General features: G+C 39.0%; 1 protein-coding gene across 4 annotated transcripts in view; it reads left to right on the top strand.

Moving 5' to 3' along the window:
- The window catches only part of MYO6 (myosin VI), a 102,996-nt gene that overhangs the window by 13,180 nt on the left and 71,018 nt on the right, over window positions 1–18,798 (top strand). For all 4 annotated transcript variants that reach the window (XM_086744854.1, XM_086744855.1, XM_086744857.1 and 1 more), the window contains exons 2-3: window positions 10,967–11,105; window positions 17,582–17,651. In XM_086744854.1, the coding sequence (XP_086600980.1) occupies window positions 10,989–11,105; window positions 17,582–17,651 (187 nt within the window). In that variant the 5' untranslated portion in view covers window positions 10,967–10,988. The remainder of the gene's footprint in view (window positions 1–10,966; window positions 11,106–17,581; window positions 17,652–18,798) is intronic.

Consider the following 18,798-nt stretch of genomic DNA (forward strand, 5'->3'; position numbering starts at 1 on the left):
TTGGTACTATTTGGAAACCTCTGATTACTTGCTATTTGTTATTCTGGTAGTAAGACAGAAAGTACAATTGTATTTTCTCCTGTCCAGCCTTTCTGCAGTGGTCTGAGGTCAAGCACCTGAGGTTTCCTGCGGATCCTCCAGCAGCCTTTGATGCTGCCATCCGCAGTGCTTAGTTTATTTGATTTGACTGGGATCCTGGCTGTGTATGTATTCTTGTTTTTCTAACATACCGGTTCCATTTTCACTTTGATATGTACTGGGAAGTCGTATTTGGCAATGTTTTCTTACTGCTGGACTTTAAAAACAAATTATCATGCAAATGTGTCCCTCTGTTCTGTTGTTTGTACACGTATGTATTTATCATAGAATCATAGAATTGTTTAGGTTGGCAGAGACCTTTAGGATCATCAGGTCCAACCGTTAACCTAACACTGCCAGGTCCACCACTAAACCATCTCCCTAAGTGCCACATCTACACAAAGCTGGGAAAACTCAGTTTATCAAACTGATAAAACTCAGTGCATGTTGCTTTCTTGCTTATCTCTGTATTTACTTAGTTTTGCTTTATTACACTGCAGCGAGAGGGTTATATAGCTGAAGTTCAAAACTCTACATGAAATTGGGTTCAGGGAAGGGGCCAGGGTTGTGAATTGGTTACCCGCTGGGAATCCCCGGAGTATTTCTAAAGCATTTATGAGTGCAGCTGGGGAGTACAAAGTTACTGATAGGCTTAAGGTTACGATTCAGCTCTTGACTTTCTCTGTTGGAATTGTATGGTTGCCTCAACTTCAGGGACCAAGCATGACTCATCTGAAAGTACAAAATGTATGGTATTGTCACTGGTTAGTGTAAGCTTTCTTCTTCAAGTATTTTTCAGAAAAATTGGTTGTTTTGCTCCCCCCCCCCCCTTAAATTTGTGGTTAGGAGTATACCTCCTATTTTCTTGTGAGGGGATGAACGTTGTTGGGTTTATCTGCATTCATATGAGTTAAATTAAATTACTGGAATTCAGTCTACCTCAACCTCTTTCTGAATCAGCTTGGCAAAAGGTGATGTAAAATACAAAATATGCTGCCTTTATCTAGTACAAGCCCCTGCTGGTTACACCAAAACGTGCTTTTAGCAGATATTTATGGTAGTCTAGAGAGGATGGGGCCCATATTGTTTGTCATAATGTGCAGCTTCTGCAATTCAGATTATGGATGCTAGTGACCAGATATTTACATACCAAACCAATGTTTCTGATAAATGATAGTATTTCCTTTAAGTATTTGGGAATCAAAGAGAGGACTTTGTTACCTTACTTTTTTTTTTCATTTGCATAATACGATTTTCTACTTTTTACGCCGGAGCTGAGGTCCCTTGTGTTTGGCAGACTTGAGGCCGATTGGTAGCTTTTGTTTTATCTTCTATACAGAGTTCAGAGAAACCAACGGGTGCACAGTCTTAGAAGCGAATAAACACACCAGTTCTTGTGTTAGGTCACCTGAAGATGAGCAATATCTTGGCAGCAGGATGCGTTGGGTGGGGAAACGGGGCACTCTAATTTGACGTCAGGAGAGTATGAGATGTAGAAGATGAATGGGTGGGGAAGTCTGGAAAATGACATAACTGGAGGAGAATTTAAACTTTGTTAGTTTAGAGAGAGTCGTCCTCAGCCTTTGAGAAGTATTTGTTCTTCCTGATGTTTACACTTGGAAAAAGCGTCACGCGAGGGTATAAACAAATACACTGTTAAAGTGCTAGCTGAAGGGGTTTGAAGTTACCTGCCCTTGTTGAGGCTGTTTGTTGAATATCATTTAAGTTAGCGTGCTTGAGCACTGCTACCAGTGATTGCACAGTGTGGTCTCTCAGCTACCTTGAACTACTCCAGCTAGATCTGCAAGAAAGCGTGTCTGTCTGCTCCTGTGTGCTCTTTATCATGAGACGGCTTAAGACGCCTTTGATTTTGCTTTGAGGCCTTTATCTGGTTGCTGAGTTCTGCCTTGTAGTTCCTTTCTTCCCCTCTTGCTTCCCGCTGGTTTCCCTAGGGCTGGCTTGCATGGTCTGAAAGAGTTAAGATGGTTTGAACAACCTCTTTCAAGCTCTATCTCTTAGCCAGATTGGTTTTCTTCTGGTTTTTCTGGTCCTCATTTCTGTTTTGTAATGCTTCTGAAGTAGTGTCCAGACCATAACTGAGGAGTTTGTTCTTTAATTTTTTTAAACTTAATTTAACTTCAGCTTTTCTTTTTTTTTTTTTTTTTTTTTTTTGTCTTGCTGAAATTTGATGTGTTTTCAGTTTTGCTGCTTTTCCTCTTTCTGCTTGTTACTGTTACTGGCTCAGGTATTGCTGCTGGTTGAAAATCTTGTGCAGATCTCCTTGGCATACTTATTCCTTGGTTTGTCAGGAAGCTCCACTTGGGTTATTTTAATTAACCAGAATTGGGACAGAAACCTCTCTATTTTATTAGTAGGCACTAAAATAGGAACAATGTTCCTGAGAGAATCATAGCTTAAAAAGCTGGCAGAAGAGCAGGAATCACTGAGGAAATCATCAGACCTCGCTGATCTTAATATGAATCAAGTTTAACTTCCCAGTGTCATAGTCAAAAGACCACAACCTCTGTAGGCAGAGTTTTACAAGTTCTTTAAAATTCATCTCGGTCTTGTGTAACGGCAGTTGGAACTGGACAAATACTGGCTACTTGAAGTTTGACAGAATTTTAGAACTAGCTAGGATTGTGTGTCTAGAAATTAACTAGAACTGCATGCCTGCAAATAAGAACTGTTTCAGCCTAGCTTTCATGATACTGAGCAGTTTTTTTTGTTTGTTTTGTTCTCATTTTGGACTGTTGCTGCAGTAGGATATTACTGTGTAAGCCACATCTGAAGAGATCCAGTCAGTGCTTGCTGTGGGAAGCGCAAGTGGGCACAGTGCATGTGTGGGACAGTTACACCAGGTGCCACAAAAATCTTTGGTGCTTATGGGGTCTGGTGGGGGTTGAATTTCCATAAAACCAGTAAGCCCAGTTGGACAAAATGCACTAGAAAGCTTCCCCCACAAGCACTTGCTCCTGCAGCCCCCGTTGTAGGCAGATGGGAAAATTTTCCACTGAAGTTTTTGCAGCTAGTGGTTTTGGTTAGTCTTAGTGAAAGTGAAGTGTTGGCTTTTGGTAGATCTGAAATTATTAAAGTTAGAACTGTTGTAACCTTTTTTTTTTTTTTTAGGGTTGCCAAACAAAGCTTTATGTAAGATGAGTGCTTTTTCTTTTAAAGGTCTAAGCAAATGTGTCCATACTACAGCTTGCTGTTGGCATTGATGACAGATGGAAGCTGCTTGTTCCCCTCAATTTATTTTTTTGGGTTTATAGAAATGAGCTGTTCTTTTTTTCCCCGTCATATATGCCTTGGTTATTCTTCGTTGAAGTACATCTTGTCAAGTGCAAACGTGGTCATGATTACCTCAGGATTTAATATGAGCCAATAGCAATCTGCTAGGTAATATAAAATGTGTGTTGCTGTCTTCCTTTCCTGAGTCTCTTTCAACCTCCCATCTTCTCCATTCCTTGTCATGTTGTGACACAGTACAGTTCGTGAGAGTGGGGATTTGCAATGTTTGCTGTCTCTTCTCTATTGGTATGCTATGAGTGGTCCTTTTTCTGTCTCTGGACCCTCTTGTGAACTCACTTTTTCCGCAATACCCGCAGATTGGTGTGTTTGTTGTAATTGCCCAAACCTTCCTTTTGGCTTTTTTGAAGCATCGCTATAACCTCCAATGGCAGATTTTCAAGGTCAGGAAGTATTTATTTTGTTTCTTAGGCGGTACTGAGGCTCCTGGCACTTAGTAAACAACAGCGGAAAGACACTCAGCCTTTTAAGAAGTCTGTTCAGTTAAACTATGCTGAACAAGAAGCTACAATAGGAGCTTTTAAAGAAGCTACGATAGGAGCTTTTCAAATTATCTTATCCTTTTTAATAAGCTATATTTTTGTTCTATGAAAGGTACATATACATACAAAAGTGATAATTGACTAAACATGATACATTTGAGAAAGCATGAAACAAATGTTTTTCAAAACTGGATGAGTTCTTGCTTACAGCTCAATGCGTGTAACACCTTATTTTCAGAACAGTGGTAAATTTGAAACATTCAGTTCCTGTGAAGGCAATTTCTTACCATTAATTGAGTTAACAAACTGATTGTTTTTAGGAATTTATTTGGATACAACAGCCATGTAAATATTTGCAGACAAAGTATTGTGTTGTTTTTTTTAAATTACTTATCTTACTCAGACCATCTGCTGCCCTGCATCACTCAAGGTGGCCAGGAGGGAAAGAGGCAGGAGCAAGGAGCCAAGCCAGGAGCGTGGCTGGAGTGAATTGCCTTGAGCAGCAAGTAAGACACAGGAAGGTGAGATGCTTTAGGGTAACCTGTACTGGTCTTTCTCTCATCCTGTCCCTACCACACCCCATCTTCTGCTCCTTAAAATTTGCTCTTCCAGAAGCATGGATGTTCCAGGTGAAGGTGTTTGAGAAATGATACAGAGCGTTGCAGGCTTGCTTTACTGATGTCCAGAACAGGGTGGTTTTTTCTTTTTTTTTTTTTTTTTTTTTTTTTTTTTTGTAATTGGGAATGGCTACATTTTATGTGGAGAAAATAAAATGAGATTTCTCTTCTACTTTAAGAGAAAGAGATTACCTTGTCTTCAAAAGCATTTGAGTAGTAAACACAACAGCAGAGCAGGTATTTCCTAGGTGAATGCTAAATACAAAGTGAATACAAATACAAAAGAATGGTCCTTACAGAAGTACTACAGAAATAAGTTTCTAGCAGCTCAGTATTGAAAACATGTTGATACATGCAAATATACAAGAAAATGAGCATGCTGTGCTCAAATTGTCTCCAGCAGTCAGAGCTCGCAGCTTTAAAAAGTTTTTATGTAGTAATTCACAGATGTGTGAACTATTGCTCTTTGTTTTACTTGCATACATTTATAAAATGTGCTGGCAATTAACATGTCAGCATTAACATTTTCAAGGCAAATTGTTTTTGAAGATACCTTTGTGCTCTGCTGTATTCGAGCCTGTTTTCTTCTTTTCTGGGTTGGCAGAACTCTCCACTTGACACAGTTACCTTGCTGATGTCATCATAGGTAGGTATGAAAGAACTGCAGTTTAGTACTGCTAATTGAGAGTGTGTTAGTGCAGCGAAATTTTATAGTAAATTGAAAAAGTAAATAAGAAATAAAAATTGAATGGGTTTAATATTCAATTAAACAATGCAATTATGACCATATTGCATTTATGTAAAAAAAAAAAAAATATCTGTACTGTATCTGCAGTTCCTTTGAAATACTATGTCACCTGCAGTAGAGTGCTGAATGCTGCCTAAGCTTTCATTTGTTGACATTTCAGTTAAATAGTGAACTAGGGTTGAAAAAAAATCTTGCCAGACAGTAAGCTACCACTTATGTATCCATCTTTTCCTCTATCTGCTCTGTTCTGTATGTTCACAGGACTTTCCCCAAAGCGTTCTCATGTGCCTGGTGCAACCTGCAGAATTTTTAGCAGTTCTTAAACACACAAGTAGTAGGGTTTTTTTTAATATAAAATAACCTACCTAATTCTACTTTTACTGTGATAACTTGCTACTATACGTATTCTGACTAGTTTATTTTCCTTGGATTTAGCCAGCCTAATGAGATACCATTAGTGGTTTAATGAAGTTTAAGTTTTCATTTTAATTAGTTAATTCAGCAATCAGTACAGTGCCTTAGTATAGTAAACTGTTCATAGGATAGTAAATAGAAACAGATCATGCAAATGCTTACCTCTGGGCTCTCGTAACATTGCATTACTCTATTTTGCCTTTCTAGAATTCTTTCACCTGATGGTAGTGTTTGATTTCCTTTTGAATACCCTACAAAATCAAAATGTAGTTGTATTACATTCTTTTAAAGATAAGCGGGGGTCAGCTTTCAGCTGAGGAATTCTTTGTTGTTTCAAATACTGTGTGTTACGTAGATAATTTTTTTGAGAATCACTATTATTTAACATCCTGCAAAACAGGGAATAATAGTGCAGAAAAAGGTAAAAAACTGGTGAGTGTTTTTCTTGCTGTTGTAATCTGTGGAGTGCAGTATAGTTTTGTCTTGCAGGCTGTTTGAACTGCTGGCTACTAGTGTTCAGCCAGTGCTGAATGTGTTAAATACTATTACTGATAATTAAGGCAAGGTCTATTACTGCTTGCCAGTTATGAAAATATAAAATCTGACATTTGAAGGAATGGCTATTAAGTTTACCAACCTCAGACAAAGGTTTGTTTTATTACTGTCCCTCTCCTGTTCAACAGAGGGACAAACTCCTCTATGGGGTTCCTGGTCTCTTTTTCTACTGATTATAGGAAGAGGGTAGGGCAGCTGGCTTCCCTGTTGTAAGCATAACTTTTGTGAATTCCTTTGTGTTGGAAGAAGTCTTAATTGTGGAGACCAAAATGACATAGTAACTTAAAATCAACTACTTTAATCTTTGTTGAATACCTGTATATAAATACAAATGTGGAAGATGGCTCATTTTAGCCTCCTTTGTTTGGAGGCATCGTTGCGGTGACTCCTTGTGTGTGTTGGTGTTGCTCTCAAATTTGTTGCCTCAGTGCTTACAGCCTGGGTATGAATCATAGACTCATAGAATAATTCAGGTTGGAAAAGACCTTTAAGATCATTGAGTCCAACTGTAAACTTAACACTGCCAAGTCCCCCATCTTTTTGCTTTCATAGTTTTCAGAAACAATGCGCTCTTTCAACAGTGAAGTTGGCTTTATGTAGAGTGGATTTAGATGGATGCACATGCGAAAAAGAAGTCTGTTAACTGATTGTTTTTAACGAATGGTCTGTAACCAGACTGGGGCTATGTTTTTATGGGGAAAATATGATTTGATAGTTCTCCATCCAAATCTATATTTTTCCTAGTTTGTACTCTGTGATATGTACATTTTAATCAGTCAATCATAGTTTCATGCTTTAAAAAAGTACTGTTTTCTTTTTCTAAAGAACTTGTCTCAGGTAGTTGAACTTCGAACTATTTTTGTTTCTGTTCTGCTTAAAATGCCGGGCTGGAAATCGGCTAAGTAAGAGCCATTCAGGAATAGACTTCATGCATCTGTCTCAAGGGCAATGGCATGTACATCAGATGGAGGGGTAGATAAAAGAGCAGGTATGACCTGATAGGTTTCGGTATCCAATTTTAATGTGCTGCCTGTCAGGCTCAGCTGACAGAGGTGGAGTGATGCCAAAAGCAAAATGTTACAACAGATTTTGTGTCACTTCTGAGGCAGAAGGCTGTATGTATTAAAAGTAATTGTCTGGTGAATAACGACTACACTCGTAGTCGCTTTGACCCAATGGCTTCTTAGATGCTTGCGAAGCCTCAAGTATTTCTCTTGAACACGCATTTCCTGGTGGTGGCTGAATTCAATGACTGTTCTGTCCTTCAAGAGGATTTTTTTAGCTTGTGAGGCTCACCTATGATAATTTATTAATAAAGCATGAAGTAGGCTTAAGAATACGTTAGAATGCAAAAATCCATGGCAGTGGGCAAAGCAGAAGCCTCCAGATGCTAATCGGGGATGTTGGATTCCAAATTTTGGCAGAAATTTTGGCAGTAATGTCAGGATTTGTTTCTTGTGTGACATGGTTATGTCCAGATCCCTGGTCATGCTACTCGGGATGTAAAAGAGAACCTTGTTTTTAGTGGCTTTGTGACATATCACTTTAAGTACTAAGTTGAACTAGCATTTTAAAAGCAAATTATAGGCTTGTGAAGAAATGAAGGCCTGGTTATCTCCATAAATAAACTCAGCTGTTTAGCAACTGTGCCTGCGATAGCAGTTGTACTCAGAGGTCAGATCTGTCTGGAAAAAAAAAAATCTATAAAAGTGTGGTATATACTAGGTCTGATTTACAGTATCCTAAAGTAAAGAAAAAATGGCCAACAGCCAATTGTGAGTGAATACAGATGTTGTTTTACAGGATTTATCATATGATGCTGACAACATATGATGATGATGATGATGGTGTTTTGTAGAGTTCATGGCATGTGGCAAAAAGGTTTGAAGTAAATAGAAGTGAATATGACACTCAAGGTTTTAGAACATAAACTTTCTATGAGTAGTTAAAAGAAGTTAATATGCTCTGCTCATGGGGGAAAAGTAAACCACAAGTTTTTCTGTGTTAAGTATAATGTTTCAAATAGCATGAATTGCCTGAGTAGGATGCACTAGAAACATTTGTTAAAATCTTCATGAGTGTCGTAGTTCAGCCCCGATCGGGACCAGCCTACGCAGTCTCTCTCTCTCGCTCCCCCACCCTCCGAGAGAACAGGAGGAGATGATATAAGAAAAACAGCTCGAGGTTTGAGATAAGGATGGGGAGAAATCCTTAAAGTTACCGTCATGGGCAAAACAGACTCGACTTGGGTAAAACTATTCATTTATTACTACAAACAGCAGGATAATGAGACAGAGAATAAGATAACCTCCTTGCACCCCTCCCTCTTCCCAAGCTTAACATTATCTCTACTACCTTCCCCTCCTGAGCGGCACAAGGGGGAAGAGAGAATGGGGGTTGCAGTCAGTTCATCACGTGTTGTTTTACACCGCTGCTTCATGGTCGGGGGAAGAACTCCTCACATTCCTCCCCTGCTCCATCGTGGGGTCCCTCCCACGGGCCACAGTCCTTCGTGAAACTGCTCTGGCGTGGGTCATCTCTTCCACGGAGTTCAGTCTCTCCAGAACAGCTGTCCCAGCAGGCCCTCCACGGGCCACAGCCGCCTTCAGGCATCCACCTCCCCCGGTGTGGGGTCCTTCATGGGCTCTAAGTGGATCTCTGCTCCTCCGTGGACCTCCATGGGCTGCAGGGGGACAACCTGCTCCACCATGGTCATCACCACAGGCTGCAGGGAATCTTGGCCAGGAGCCGCATTACTCCTCCCCCTCACTTCTGAACTGACCTTGGCGTCTGCAGCCGTTCCTCACAATAGGCTGGCAGATGTCTCTCAGGATCCTTTTTACATCACTTCTCATCTCCTTTCCACTTCTTGCAGCCAGGCTGGACCGAGTCGGGCCCAGTCGGCTGCCTGGCAAGAGGCCAGAGGGTGAGGCCTGCAAGGCCCATGAGGCCTGTGCCTCCCCCTCTGCGCCTCTGCCCCTGTTCAGCTTCTTCACATCTTCTCTTCTCTCTTTTTTTTTTTCTGTTTTCCCCTACTTAAATACGTTATCGCAGAGGCGTTATCACGGAATATTCTGCTACCAGTCGGCTCAGCCTTGGCCAGCAGCGGGTCCGCCCTAGGCCCGCCCAAGTCCACTGAACAAAGGGGAGTGACTTCTAGCAGTTTCCTACAGAAGCTACCACATTAGGCCCCCCCCCACTAAACAAAACCACGACAATGAGCTTCTCACATCCTGAACTGTATTCAGGAGGAAAAAAATCTGATTAATTGAATAAAATTCAAACACAAAAACAGATATCATCACTAAATTAAGAAGTCTGTAGCTAGTTTTTTCCATCTCTTCAGAACATTAATTCATTTAAAAAATATTTGACTTTATTTAGAATTACTTTTTATCTTCTATCATTTCACAGTAACGTTAGCAGCAAATTGTCTTATTCCTTGACAAGTAAGCTGTTAAGACCAACAGCATTCTCAAAGTGGTCACAGCGCTTCCTTCTCTTCAGACCTTTCTGAAGTCCTTGGGGGCAGTAAAAAGCAGGTCATGTGCAGAATCTCTTGACATATCCTCTGTGGGACAAGAGTGTCCTTTTCCCCCTTCAGATGTGGGACAAGAAAAATGTGGAACATGTTTCCTAGCTTACAGACTCTTGGAGTTTGCTGGCAGTGTTTTCTTCGCTGCTTGGCAGGCTCATGTCATTCATGCTGGGAGAGGCAAGTTACACCTTGGTGATATGAGATACTGTTTTACAAATTTTGCAATCACTGAAACATGTCAGTTTAGTATGTGAATGAGTTTTGAAGGCATTTTTTTTCTTTTTTAAAGGACTAATTCAGCATATTTAAAATGGCACCATTAGCCATTCAGAGTGTGCCAATCCTGGCACCTTTCCTGGTTAGTTCAATGAGCATGGCATGCAATCAAATACTCCTTTTAATTGGGAGCTTATTTAGCTGCATAACTTGAGGAGCCTAAGGTTTGAACGTTTTGGCCTTTGCATCTATTTCACTTGTACAGCATGGATTCCTCTGAAACAATTTTGATACCATATTTTTATAGAAAGTACGGTTGATGTTCTTTAAGAGGCAGAGTTGTAATGTTACAGTATCAGAGGTCAGCCTCTCAAAGCCTTATTGTATGATAAATCAGTTGTGACTGAATATATTTGTGGGTTATTTAAGAGCTATACGCCCAGCAGCGTGAAAAGAGTGAGCATGTTAATTCGTCTCAAATGAAAGAGACCGGATTTCTGTTCACGTCCCTCAACATGTGCCCCTTACAGAAATTCAAGGATTTGCACACCAAATCAGGTACAGACAAGTATCCATTAGTCATATGACCAACTGCATGCACATACATATGTGTGTATCTATACATGTGTATACACATATGTGTATATACACACTCCTAGTATAGTCTTAGCTTTGAATCTATCTTGTTCTTTTGTTTTGATTGTCAGACAGACCCCATTTTTGGTTCACAAGTTAGGGAAACTGTGAAAAGACCTGCAGGGGCAGTCTGTGGAGCCCCCCAAAATTGATCTGTCTGTGAATCTTCTCCATAATCAAGTCTAAGGGGGTTCGCTGTATGCAAAGTGTTGCAAGCTGGAAAAAAGCTGGAGGAATCTTTTCCTGACAGGCTGACTCCTTCCACACTGAATAACAGGGATAAATGTAATTAAACTGAAGCTTATAGTGAATCCTGATAGCTTACTAAATTTGTATACATTTTTTTTGTTTGTTTATTTTTTTTTTCTAACAGGAAATACGGGATAGATCCCACAATGGATGACGGGAAGCCCGTTTGGGCTCCACACCCAACTGATGGATTTCAGATGGGGATGATTGTGGACATTGGCACTGACAACCTAACTATTGAGCCTTTGAATCAGAAGGGCAAGGTAAGTGTCTCACAAACAAAGGATAGGAGAAAAACCTTACAAAAACTGTTTTACCTGTAGGCCAAATCTTTACCAATTTCTACAGTTACACACAGCCTGAAGGAGTGGAGAGTTAGTTTTCTGTTCTAAGTTTGGTTAAGGATCTTTGCTTAGCTTTAGCTTACATTGCAAATGAAACACCCGCTGATAAGAAGTGCATGCTTTCTCTCAGTTATCTGCATGTATGCTGCGTACTCTGTGCTCATGAAAGAGAGGAGGATTGATTCTCTGTAGCCAGAGATTCAGTACTGTATACTTAGTTTTTCTAGAGGCTGGTTAAGCGTCTGCTGTTGAGATTAGCTTCTCTCTTTTCCCTTACATGCATAGAGAGTGTCCTCCGGGGGTGTCCTAGACTCTGGCTTAGATTAGACACTTTACTGTTAGACTGATGAAGATTGAGAGATGAATCCTCTTACTTCAAGTACCTTGAGAAGTAGCACGATGTCAAACAAAGGTCTTACGGAATTGCTACATCAAATGAAAGTCAAATAAATGTAACTTTTGAAATGAAGTCCTAATTCATCCTAATTAGCATATCCCAACTGCTTCATTTATCATGACATCTTTCAGATTCAGTATGTGGTAATTAAATGTCAGTTTTTATAGGAAGCACATTGAATCTATCTATTATCCTAATTCAGATGGTCAGCATCCTGGTTTTTACTAGGAATAAGATCAGACACGGTTATAAAAGTTGTGATTTTTGTCTTTGTGAATATATGACGTGTGCCATTTCTAACAATTTTGTCCTTTCTGTATCTTCAGGATTGGAAAAGACAAAAGTTTTTTTTTGTAACTTCTTTTTTTTTCTCACATCAACAATAGTAGAGAATGCTTTGCACAGGTCAAAAGGTTATGCAGCAGTCCTTCCTTTTGGGAGAATGTTTATAGGTTTTCTTTTTTTCTACATCTTGGAGAGGAAGTTGATTTTGCTTTCCTTAGAAATATAAAACAAGTATAATGTCATAATTTTTCGTATGCGAGAGATAAAGTCTGTGGGTTTAGTAGTAGTAGTAGTATGCATTCCTCAGTTTGAGGAAGAGCAAAATTATTCAGACAAGAATATGAAATATTCCAAAACTATGGCTAAGTAGTCTTTAACTGACTTAAATGATTTTGACCCCTACCACTATTTCTGTTTATATCTCCAAATGGTTCTGAAGTGGTAAAGAGCAAAAATCTGTATATTGAAACAGAAACAGGCAATAGGAGACTCCTGAGTCGCTCTTCATTTCTAACATACGCTCCTTTCAGGGCATATGTATAATTTTTTTTTTTTTTTTTTGTGAAAACAAAAAATGATCCTAAAATACAAGTATTTTGCTTCATGGCTCACATCAAACAATCTCTTTTGCCTAGAAAGTTTGTTATTCTACTGTTGATTGTTTTCTTGAATTAAGCAGATCAATTAAGGGCCTAATGTTCACTCGTCTAAGGGAACAAACACTTCACAGTTTAAACACCACAGAGATTATGGTCCTGTATTTCTAATTATCAGACTTCCTTATATTAATAGAGGTGGAGTAAAACATTTTCTTGATTACATTCTCAGTCTTTTCAAGTTGTTATTTCTTTTCATAGTGAAATGTTCCTCATTGTTTTTTGTCTTTTTTAAGAAGATTCTGTTCTTGTGTGCTTAGACCATTAATTTGAAGTAGTCAGCATCAATACCCATTATTATCAACTTTGTTTACTTAAAATGGTAGTTCAAAAGTGCTCTTCAGTAAGAAGGAGTGATCCAGCAGCTCCAGAGTTGCCCCTGATAATTACAGAGGGGAGAGGAGTAACCTGATCTTGTAAACATATCTGGGCAGTGTAATTTATTATTATTTTTTAATCTGGGTCATTAACATGTCATACGTATTCTCTGTAGGTGCTGGTAGCTTACCAGAGATCACAGGCTGAAAAGGAATTGTGTATGCATATGTTTGATTATTGCTTTTTATACCACTTAATGATTAATTAAAATACATTGTTAAAAACTGCAATAAATGCTGTAAGGCAGTAGTTTCATGATGTCTTAAAATCTTCCCTGCCTTCCCCACCCATAGCTAGCTCTGTGTTGCAGAGTGGCACCCTCTCAGCTCTGCCTGCCAAACTGTGCATGACACAGCAAACCAGGTCAGAGAATGGATCTGCATTAAACATGAAGTACTGGAAAGTTTTCAGGATGGCAGCAAGCAGTGGCAGAAGGATGAGGACCTGAGACCAGTGTGGCTGTAGATTGCTTTGTATTATGAAACCAAGTTACTCAGTCCAAACTGGGTGAACATAGTTGGCCAACACACTGATTTACTTCTAAACTAGCAGTAGCAGTTTTGGGTACTGCAGCCCATCCAGAGTTAATAACGTAATTTACATCTCTGTATGGAGACTGGGTGTTTAGAGGGAGGTGGAGATCTGAATCATCTAGCTTGTGCTGTAGAAGAAAGAGTAATCCAAGCTGCAGGAGCACATTACCGGAACAGAGGATGCACGTGTTACACGATGGGAGCTACTCCCCGAAAACTAGATCATTGGCTTGCAAGGCTGATAAATGCTGCAACTGGAAAGAAAACAAAGAAGCTGGAGAGTGGTTTGCTAATGAGTGTGGTCCCACCTAGGACTGAAGTGCTGTCCTGAGGATGGGCTCCAAACCAGACCAGGGGAGCCAGGCCTGGGAGCCCTGGCCTGTATCCCACCAGCATTTGCATGCCAGTGTACAAGGAAGGAGGCAGGCAGAAAGGCAGCCAGTTGTTAAACTCAACTGGTATTGCATTTACACTTCTACTTGGAGTGTACTTTTCTGAACTTGCTGGGAATCCTAACCTCACATCCTGCTGCATGTGTCTTATTTTGTTGTGTTGCTTGATGCTGTTAACAGGGAGAAAGCAGGTTGACAGTGAAATTGCCGAATGGGCAATTTACACTTTTCCTGGAGTTAGCAAACATAAGTAAAGTGATTAGGAAGAGATGCTTTGGAGCACCCTGAGATGCTGTCCCAGGACTCTTGTGGCACTGAGGAGTAGGGGGCAGGAGTTTCCCAGAGCACCAGCAGTAGTGAGTTTCTGTCAGTTGTTGGGAGGGTACAGGGTGCTGCAGGCACCCACTGACAGCCCTCCTGCCGTCAGCTGAGAGACACCTTATGGCTGTGTATGGCTGAACTACGACACTGTTCTGAAGGGTCATGGCGGGGCTTTGTGGGGCACCTGCTCTGGTATGCTGTGAATAACCAGAAAGGTATTTTCCCGGGCTAAGTATAAATGAATAAATGTACTTTGAAAGTAAGGATCAGAACGTCCAAAGTTCAGCGTTTCAAGCTAAGGGGTTTTTTTTAGCAGTAAGTGCAGCTTGCACTTGAACATGAGACATGTTGTCTGTCTTACACACCATTTATACTGCTTTATGTTGGTTTGTGAAATACAGCTGAGATACTCTCTGTATCTGGAAGGTATAAAGGAAGGCATGGTTACATGTATTGGATTACATGGTAGAAATAAGATCTTGCTTGAATGGAAAGATATCTTTTTTCACTCATCTAGTTTCTGGGAGAATAGTTAAGATTGCCATTGGATTTCAAGGGCTGCTTTATTACAAAGAAGAAAAAAAAAACCTTACCAAAAAACCCTAAACCCTGTATTTTTGCTTCCTGAGATCACTTTAGTGTCTCATAAGATTAATATCCTCTCTATTTTCTTAGAACAAGTTTGTCCTAAGCTATGCCTAAATGCAAAAGGGGCAGAGGTTTTAAAATAGATGGAGGTAGATTCAGATTAGATATTATGAAAAAATTTTTTACACTGAGGGTGGTGGAATACTGGAACAGGTTGCCCAGAGAGGTGGTGGATGCCACATCCCTGGAAACATTCAAGGCCAGGCTAGAAGGGGCTCTGAGCAGCCTGATCTGGTTGGATATGTCCCTGCTCCTTGCAGGGGGGTTGGACTAGATGACCTTTAAAGGGCCCTTCCAACCCTAATGATTCTATAATTCTAGAAGTATTCTACCAAATGCCTAAAGTGTTTTCTCCTTACAATAAATGTTTTGTGGTTTTTTTTTTTTATTTTGGGTTGTTTTTTTTTTTTTTTTTTTAAAAGGGACAACATAGTAAAGAATTTCTTTGGATAATTTTTTTTATTGATAAACCTGAGATACCTTGCCCATTTTCCTATTTAATAGATCAGATTTTAATAGTAATTTGCAATGTAAGAGCTCTGCACATCTAGCTAATATACTTAGCTACATAGCAAGTAATCACCTTACATAAAACAGTAGTCCAATGACATACAGGAGTGAAATTCTTTTGTTGACGTAGTTGAAACTAGACTTTGTGTTATGATCTAAAAAAGTCCAGCACAAAAACATCAGCTTTCAGATGGGTCTTCTTCATATTGCTGATTTGTTTTATCACTTCTGAAATATTTGAGAAATTAATTCACAGTTCACACTGAGTGAAAAAAAATTGAAGCAGGACATAGTACAACATGAACTCTCATTATTTTTTTCATTGCAATTTGTCTTGAATCGGAAGACTGAGTGGTGAGGACATTGAAGAAGCTCTTCCTCTTCTGGGACACATATAGTATGGCTGGCTTTAGATCCATGAAATACTGAAGTATCAGAGATTTGTAAACACTCTTAGAGAATAGCTGGGTATGCTGTTCATTCTCGCCTGTGAAAAAAAAATTCTGTCTTTGTTAGTGGTTGACCTTGAGTTACGCATCAACAGACAAGAACAAGAAGTGAAGTTAGAATTTCATGAAACCAGTCATGCTCTTTTTAAACTTTTCCGTGGTTTCATGCACAGTGAACTGATTATGTGCGAAACTGTTATGTTAAAGTATATCTTTACCCAATGAGATATACCTTTATCTTTGACAAACTTGCAGAGAAAATTATTAGGATAATATGTTCTGACTGCAATATTGTGAGAGGGAGGAAAGGGAGGCAGATCTCTGCCCTGCTAAAACTCTGAATAGCAACTGGTAACTTTGTCAGGTAGGTAAAGATGTTCAGATTCTCCATGGCTACAACAAAGCTCTGATAAAGGATATTTTGGAGGAAGTTGGTCTGATGGACATTCAGATGTGCCAGCATCATCCAGCAGTTCCGTTTCCCTTAGGAAAGCTTCTTGTGCATATTTTTCTGCATTAGATCCTGATAAGGGGATGACAAAATATAATTTATTATGACTACAAATTGCATACTTTATGATAACTTTGTAGGGAAGAGAGATCATAGACTTACTGTTTTCCACCTGGCAGCTATTAGTTCTGCTCCGATACAATTTTAACCCTTCCCACTTCAAAGGAAACTGGAATTTGTGGCTGTTCATGATGGTGTAAGCTACAAGGGCTCACATATTCTATCTGTTGTACTGAAGCAAAGATGAAGCTAATTGCTGTATTTCTCCTAAACTTCCATGGGAGATGTTTCTTGTGGGTCTGTCTTGCTGAGGACAATGTTAAACAAGCAAACGTGTTTATTACGCTCCTTTTAGCTCTGGTTGGTTGCCTTTTCAAATATCAGACTAGACTTCTTGTCTCCATTTCCATGGGGAAAATGAGACTGTCCCTGCAGCAGCATGGCGGTTATGGTGTTTAATTGGTACAACAAGGTTTTTGTTCATTCAAACTATTACTACAGTAAACAAAAGAAAAAAGTATCATTAAAAACCTACCTCCTATAATAGGTATTTTTGTGCAGATGCTGTAATGTGTGTGTGCTAGGATGTTTTTCCTTCCTTTTTACAGCAATATACATTATGATTTCTGGAGAGTAAAGAAAAAACAAAGTTGCTTTTGTTATGAATTTTCCCAGTTGGACATGAGCACTTGATAAATGGCTGTTTTTGTATAACTGGAGTACAAGGGTTGAAGGAAGGTCTTGTTTGACTTTAGTATTGATTTATTGAAGAAAAAAAAAAACAACAAGCAATAACCAAAGCTACAGTATTTGGGGATAAAGAGGATATTATGTAATGAACATTTATATTTTAAGTAAGAATGTTTTAAAACAGCATGTGATAATGACAGCCCAGCCCTTTGAACTAATAATTTGGCTTTTATTCTTTGTGCTTCTTTACAAAATTGAGGAAGTCATGTATCCTTTACAATACTGTCCCCTTTGCAGTACTTTTTTTTAATTCTTATTTTTTTATATTACACAATATTACAGTATTACATGCAATTTTGTAAATGAGCATGAAATATTATTGCAATAAAATTATATATTACAATGACTGCATTTTTATAATGAAGTACAGTAATGCAAATGCAGCAGCTCCTACCTGCATCTAGTAACTCAGTAAAATTTCTAATGCAGAAGTACAAAGCTGGCAACTTCATTTTAAACCATGTGCAATTACAGTGCACTCACTTGTATCATCACATCAGATGTCTTTGAACTATATTTCTATTTTTATGGAATTCTGACGAAATTAATATTTTTCATCTAACAGACTTTCCAGGCTGCTATCAATCAAGTGTTTCCTGCAGAAGAGGACAGCAAAAAGGATGTAGAAGATAATTGTAAGTTATGAATTTAAAAATGAATTATACATTTGAAAAAAAAATTTGCATAGGAGAGAACAGTGTTTCCTTACAAGGTTCCTCTTTCTTCCTTGTAGTCTTTGTTTTCATTCTTGGCTTGAATTTATGTATGACCTCTACTAGTCCTTTAAACTTCTTAAAGTAAGCCCATTTTAAATATTGTTTATTGTATTTTTTTAGTTTTCAGGTGACCAGTTTAGAGGAACTCGTAGTTACATTATTCCCACGTACAAATGTTACTGGACTCTGGTTATATATCAGATGTCACCTAACTGCATCGGGATCAACTGTGTTCAGCATTATGGGAGTTAACTGTATCTTTTATAGTGCAGCAAAAGAATTAGTTGCTTTATCAGCAGCTGTATTGTACAGCATTTTCCTGCATATAACTAATTTCTCAGATAGCATTCCTGTGGAAGTACAGGTAATTGAAAATAAATTTTAAGATAACTTTCCCAAAACAGGAGACAGGAATCTGCACCCATCAGGGCCACTGGAAAAGGAAATAGGTTATAGTGAATTGGATACTGGAGTGCTGCTGGAGAAGGAGTTTTGAGATGAACTTGTGTAATAAACTTCAGTGTTGATATGCAGAGCTTTTAATTTGTTAAATAGTTTATAGCTAGATGTGTAGAAACAAATACAGTATTCAAATCTGGGGAGAGGGGGGAGAGTACCAAAAAAGGTGTGTAACTTCTAACATCAGCTTTTTGAGAACTGTTAAACCAATATTTTACTGCTGTTGCTCTGTGTGGGCAAATCGCAGGGACTCTCCTGTCTTGAACACCTGATGAAGGCAATTCTTTTAAATGTTTCCTGTGGTGTTCACTGGTTGATGAAAATACTGGTAACTTTGTAAATAGTGGGCAAAACTATCTTCTATTGTTCTTTGTTTAAAATAGAGGCTAGGACTTGGAAAATTGTTTAGAGGATCTAACCACGATTCCTGTTTTGGAGTAGGGGTTAGTGTTTATATCCCATGACAGGAAATACAGCTGTTACAGCTGCTCCATAAGGAACAAGAAGATGAGACCTGAGGCTTATGATCTGGCTTAGGTGGTACAGTGTCGTTACAGGTGGAACCGAGCTGGTAGCCTTGTTTCCAGTTGCTTCTGCTTTTGCAAAC

Source organism: Chlamydotis macqueenii, chromosome 3, assembly GCF_036417535.1.
Source record: "Chlamydotis macqueenii isolate bChlMac1 chromosome 3, bChlMac1.mat, whole genome shotgun sequence".
Lineage (NCBI taxonomy): Eukaryota > Metazoa > Chordata > Aves > Otidiformes > Otididae > Chlamydotis > Chlamydotis macqueenii.